This window comes from Arachis ipaensis, chromosome B4 (genome assembly GCF_059453495.1).
Source record: "Arachis ipaensis isolate K30076 ecotype BB chromosome B4, ASM5945349v1, whole genome shotgun sequence".
In the NCBI taxonomy this organism is placed as follows: Eukaryota; Viridiplantae; Streptophyta; class Magnoliopsida; order Fabales; family Fabaceae; genus Arachis; species Arachis ipaensis.
In genome coordinates this window covers 138,285,776-138,292,036 of record NC_142439.1, presented here as the reverse complement: position 1 = coordinate 138,292,036, position 6,261 = coordinate 138,285,776, and the positions used below count along the sequence as shown (strand labels likewise).

Below are 6,261 nucleotides of genomic sequence, written 5' to 3'. Positions count from 1 at the left end.
TTCTTCTTCACTCATGATCTTCAAAATCAAAGGACAATTGATGTTCAACAGATCCGCTCAAGTGATAATCTGGCAGATTTATTCACAAAGTCACTCCCAAAATCTTCTTTTGAAAGATTGGTACATCAGATTGGGATGCGCCGATTTCGAGATATAAAATAATGTCGGCAAGAGGGGGAGACTGTACTCTTTTTTCCTTGGTCAGGTTTTTTCCCATTGGGTTTTTCTTGACAAGGTTTTTAATGAGGCAGTCCCCATCACTAAAGGATATTGTACTCTTTTTCCTTCACTAAGGTTTTTTTTTCCACTGGGTTTTTCTTTAGTAAGGTTTTAACGAAGCAATAATCCTAAATGGTCATCCAAGGGGAGTGTTGTGATAAGTAACAAACCACACCACAAAGCCAGTACAAGACAAAAAGAAAGAATCACTCAAAACCAACCTACAACTCAGCAGCACAATTCCAACCTTATCAGAAACTGTACCACCATAATTCTAGAAACATCTTTTTTGCCTTGCTGTAAAAGATGTTGCCAATCATAGAATTACCCAAGTTTCATCACTCAATAATGAGCTGTAGTTTCAGCTTATTATATATATATATAGCTACCATTTTCATTTGTAATGCAAAGAAGAATATAACATTATTTTCACTCATTGGTCATTGTCTTTTGTTCTCTCTATTTTCTGCACTTTTAGTGTTTTGTCTTTGATGGTATCAGAGCTCCAATAGGGGCCTGCTGCACATCCACACCATGTCTCAGAACAACCAAAAAAAAATTGATGTTACCCAATCACCATCCAGTCCATACTATATTCACCCAAGTGAAACACCCTTTACTGTCCTCGTCTCTCCGCCACTCACCGGCGACAACTACCATCAATGGTCTCGTGCTTTCTCCATTGCACTTATCTCAAAGAACAAGATAGGTTTCCTGGATGGAACCATCCCAACTCTAGCCACCGATGACCCGCTCTTCCCTTCCTGGCGTAGATGCAACACATTGGTCTCCTCCTGGATTTTCAATTCCCTCTCAGCGCCCATTGCTCAGAGCGTCATTTATTTCGACTATGCAGAAGCAATTTGGAAAGATCTTCGCAACAGATTCTCACAAGGAGACTTGCTCTGTGTTGCTGAGCTACAAGAACAGATTTATGGCCTCAAGCAAGGATCTCTCTCCATCACTCAATACCACACCGCCCTCCGAGCACTATGGGAAGAGCACGACACGTACCGCCCCGTCAAACCCTGCATATGCCCGGCACGGTCTTACCACGACCAAAACTTCATCATTCGGTTCCTCAAAGGCCTAGACGACCGCTTCATTGTCATCCGATCCCAAATCTTGCTCATTGATCCCCTTCCACCGGAAAGCAAAGTCTTCAACATGGTGATTCAACACGAGCGCCAACTCCAAGAAGGTGGTAGTGTTCTCGACGAGCCCATCTCCCTCACCAACGTTGTCATCACGCCACAACGGCGCCTAAATCCTGGGCGCGGCCGCGGACGCATCACCAATGGTGGACGCAGTGGAGCCGAAAAAGTATGCGTCTACTGTGGGCGAACCGGCCACACCGTCGACGAGTGCTACGGCAAGCACGGCTATCCACCTGGCCACCCACGCTACCCCGGCCGTCCTCGGTTCAATGATCGCAGCAACTCCACCGCCTCCTACACCAATGTCGCTGCCGTCAACCCTAATTCCTCATATCAACAACAACTCAGCAGAACCGGATCAAGCAAAGAAGAGACCTACCCAACTTCTGGGCCTAGTTTGTCACAAGCCCAATATCAATCTCTCTTAGCTCTTCTGCACAATGTTCATGGGCAGCAATTTGCAGACAAACCCACACCACAAAGTCAACATGGGCCATCTGAGGCCAAGTCTGGTATCACTGTTACACATATAAACACTGCATATTGTTCTTTTCATTTCTCATCCCATTTATCACCTAACACACCTTCTATAAGCTCACACAACAGTGGCAAATGGATACTAGATTCAGGAGCCACTGACCACATCTGTTCTTCATTATCATATTTTCAAATGCACCACAAGATCAAACCGATACATGTTTACCTTCCAAATAATTCCATTATCACTGCACACTATTGTGGGTCAATAAATTTTTCACCACACCTAACTTTGCACAACGTTTTATATATTCCTGGTTTCACCTTCAATATTTTATCTATCTCTAAACTAATCACAACTCTCTCATGTCAATTGCTCTTTTCTGAATTTTTCTGCCAAATACAGGATGCGAAATCCTTGAAGATGATTGGTTCGGCTGAATTGAGAGATGGATTGTACTACCTAGCCGACAAGTTGCAACCACAAAAACTCATTAGGACCAACAGTTCCACCAACTTAGCCAATGTTAACAACTTCATCACAACCCCAATCACAGATAGCAATGTATGGCATTGTAGGCTAGGCCACCTCTCGGACCAAAGATTAAGAGAACTCCACCATCAATTTCCTTTTATTAATCCACATGTCAATGAATCTTGTGATGTCTGTCATATGGAAAAACAAAAGCGATTGTCTTTTCCTTTGAGTACAAATAATGCATCCAAACCTTTTGAATTAATATATTTAGACATTTGGGGCCTTTTTCCAAAATATCAATACATGGGCACAAATATTTTTTAACTATTATTGATGATTTTAGTAGATTTACTTGGATAATCTTACTAAAATCAAAAGGAGAAGTTGGCACAAAAATTCAGAACTTCATCGCCTTAGTCAAAAATCAATTTGACACCAATGTCAAAACCATTAGATCCGACAATGGCCCTGAATTCCTTCTTAATGATTTTTATGCCAAAAAAGGCATTCACCACCAAAAGTCTTGTGTCGAAACACCACAACAAAACGGAAGGGTAGAACGCAAACACCAACACATACTCAATGTCGCTAGAGCTTTAATGTTCCAATCAAACCTCCCCCATCCTTTTGGTCCTATGCTGTAAACCATGCTGTCTTCTTAATAAACAGAGTTCCCTCACCAATCATTCAAAACAAAACTCCATTTCAACTTCTCTTCCACAAACCATCCAATTTTCACTCACTCAAAGTTTTTGGATGCTTATGCTATGCCTCCACCCTCACCAACCACTGTTCAAAGTTTGATCCCCGTGCTAGAAGAGGTGTTTTCATAGGTTTCAAAACCGGCACAAAAGGCTTCATCATACTAGACTTAGACACCCGTGATATTTTCATCTCCAGAAATGTCCAATTCATTGAGTCATGCCTCCCTTTTCACAAACAAACTCAACCTGACCAAAACCCCTCCAACCTTCCCAACATCCTTCCCCAATCACCCACCATCTTTGAAGAACCCAATCCACAACCACCACACTTAGCAACATCCCAACCTTCATCAAGCACAATTCAAACACCCACAACGGCTCAAACCAACAACGATGGAACTCCCCTCCCCCACACAAATACAAGTCCAATTCCTTCTTCAATCACTTTCCCAGCCCAAACCACCTCGTCCACTCTTCCCACAACCCCAACCACACTACCCATTCCTGCTGCACCCCGCCGCTCCAACAGAACCCATGCCCCACCGCGCAACTTGGCAGACTACTATTGCAATCTCTCTCTCTCTCACAACGCCGCACCAACCATCTTCAAGATGCCATCATCCAATCTCACACTCACTCTCGTATACACGAGTCTCACCCCATCACCGACGCTTCCTCTTCTCCGTCTCCACAGAAGCCGAGCCACGAACATTCGTAGATGCCAAAACTCAGCCATGTTGGCGTGACGCCATGCGAGCTGAAATTTTGGCCCTAGAACAAAATCAGACTTGGGACATTGTCAACACTCCCGCTGATGTGAAGCCCATAGGTTGTCGCTGGGTCTATCGCATCAAACGCCAGCCCGACGGCAGCATTGAACGCCACAAAGCGCGACTGGTGGCAAAAGGATATGCACAAATTGAAGGGGTGGATTACCTCGAAACCTTTTCTCCGGTGGTAAAGATCACCACCATTCGAGTCCTCCTTGCTCTCGCCTCCATCAATAATTGGACACTGCACCAGTTAGACGTCCACAACGCCTACCTCCATGGTGACCTCCTTGAAACTGTGTACATGAGCTTGCCACCTGGTTTAACACCTTCCAAGCCTGGTCAGTGTTGTCGTTTAAGGAAGTCTTTGTATGGCCTTAAACAATCAGGAAGACAATGGTATGAGAAGCTCAGCTCTTTTTTACTCTCGTGTGGATACCAGCAGACCCTGACGGATTACAGCCTGTTCTTCAAAGAATCTGGTAAAGCATTTACTGCCCTCATTGTCTATGTCGATGATATAGTTGTCACTGGTAGCTCTGTTTCTGAGATTGAATCCATTAAGGCTGCCTTAGATTCTAAGTTCAAAATTAAGGATCTTGGCACACTTAAATATTTTCTTGGCATTGAGGTAGCGCATTCAGCTGCTGGCCTCTACCTTTGCCAACGAAAATACTGTTTGGACATTATCATTGATGCTGGCCTTACCGCTGCCAAACCCTCGTCTACCCCAATGGATGACTCCATTCGCCTCAGCCAAAACACCGGAGAACCCCTTGATGATATCACTGCCTACCGACAGCTCATTGGCCGCCTCATTTACCTCACCACAACCAGGCCTGACATTACTTTTGCTACTCAACAATTGAGCCAATTTGTCCATAACCCAAGCAAAATTCACTTTAATGCAGCCCTCCGCATTCTCAAATACTTAAAAGGATCGCCAGGCAAAGGCATCTTTTTTCCAAGGGACTCTCCCCTCCAAATCTCTGGTTTTAGTGATGCTGATTGGGGACGTTGCCCCGACACTCACCGATCTACCACTGGATATTGTTTCTTCCTTGGAAAATCTCTCATATCCTGGAAAACCAAGAAACAGGACACAGTATCTTGTTCCTCAGCCGAAGCGGAGTATCGAGCTCTCTCTACAACTACCAAGGAATTACTATGGCTACTCAACTTGTTTCAGGCTCTCAACATCAACTGCATCCGCCCACCCGTGCTATACTGTGATAATCAAAGCGCCCTCCACATCGCTGCCAACCCTGTCTTCCATGAGAGAACTAAACATCTCGAAGTGGATTGCCACTTAGTTCGCGAAAAAGTTCAAGCTAGACTTTTGCACCTCCTTCCCGTTTCTTCCTCCAACCAACTTGCGGATGTTTTCACCAAAGCACTGCCACCCCGCCTTTTCACTGTCAACATATCCAAGCTGGGATTGAAAGACATCTTTCAATCTCCAGCTTGCGGGGGGCTAACAAACCACACCACAAAGCCAGTACAAGACAAAAAGAAAGAATCACCTAAAACCAACCTACAACTCAACAGCACAATTCCAACCTTATCAGAAACTGTACCACCATAATTCTAGAAACATCTTTTTTGCCTTGCTGTAAAAGATGTTGCCAATCATAGAATTACCCAAGTTTCATCACTCAATAATGAGCTGTAGTTTCAGCTTATTATATATATATATAGCTACCATTTTCATTTGTAATGCAAAGAAGAATATAACATTATTTTCACTCATTGGTCATTGTCTTTTGTTCTCTCTATTTTTCTGCACTTTTAGTGTTCTATCTTTGAATAAGAATGGGACGTGGATGCCCATTTTCTATGTGGAGCTCATATTCCAAGAATTAAGAATATTAAAGGAGCATTAATTGAAAGTTGAAAATGAAAACCCCTTATGTATATAAATAGGAGATTAAGCCTCCGTGAACACTACAATCAATCAATAACAACAATTTCTTCTCTCTCTTATACTATTCTCTCTTTCTTATACTACAATATTAATATATTAATTATATTGTGATAGTAATTATAGTGAATAGTAATACTAGAATTTCTTATTTACATTTTCTTATTTTATATTTATTATATCTTTCTTAATTATTTATATTACAACACTATTAACCGAAATTTATTAGTACAATGAAATCTCTACCCATAAATTTCTACACTGGGATAGTTTTTCTTTCCTTTTTTGGAAAAAAACATATTTAAGGTTCATGACCTCTGTCTAAAGGTTAAAACATTTTTATTTTGGATAAAAAATTAGTTACCACTCTTTACTTTTTCACGCGAGATATACAATAATACATCACTAAATTTTATTTTCAGTTCTTAATATTTTTACTTATAAGATTGACAAAGTTCTTGATAAAATTCAATCATTAATTGTGAGGCACTTTTCCCTAGGCACAGGGAGGGATATGAAAATGTGAAACAATACG

At 42.1% G+C, this 6,261-nt stretch overlaps 1 protein-coding gene across 1 annotated transcript; it reads left to right on the top strand.

The window, feature by feature from the left end:
• The first annotated feature begins 753 nt into the window (after positions 1-753).
• LOC148569420 (uncharacterized) lies at positions 754-2,294 on the top strand. Its single transcript, XM_088485035.1, has 2 exons — positions 754-2,170; positions 2,260-2,294. Exons 1-2 carry the CDS (start codon positions 754-756, stop codon positions 2,292-2,294), a joined length of 1,452 nt encoding a protein of 483 aa, XP_088341161.1.
• Positions 2,295-6,261: the final 3,967 nt, after the last annotated feature.

Bases quoted from the DNA above. Each gene is read 5' to 3' on its own strand.
- LOC148569420 (XM_088485035.1), top strand. From the start codon at position 754: ATGTCTCAGAACAACCAAAAAAAAATTGATGTTACCCAATCACCATCC. The intron at 2,171-2,259 runs GTTTCACCTTCA...TGCCAAATACAG, and splicing joins CAACGTTTTATATATTCCTG to GATGCGAAATCCTTGAAGAT.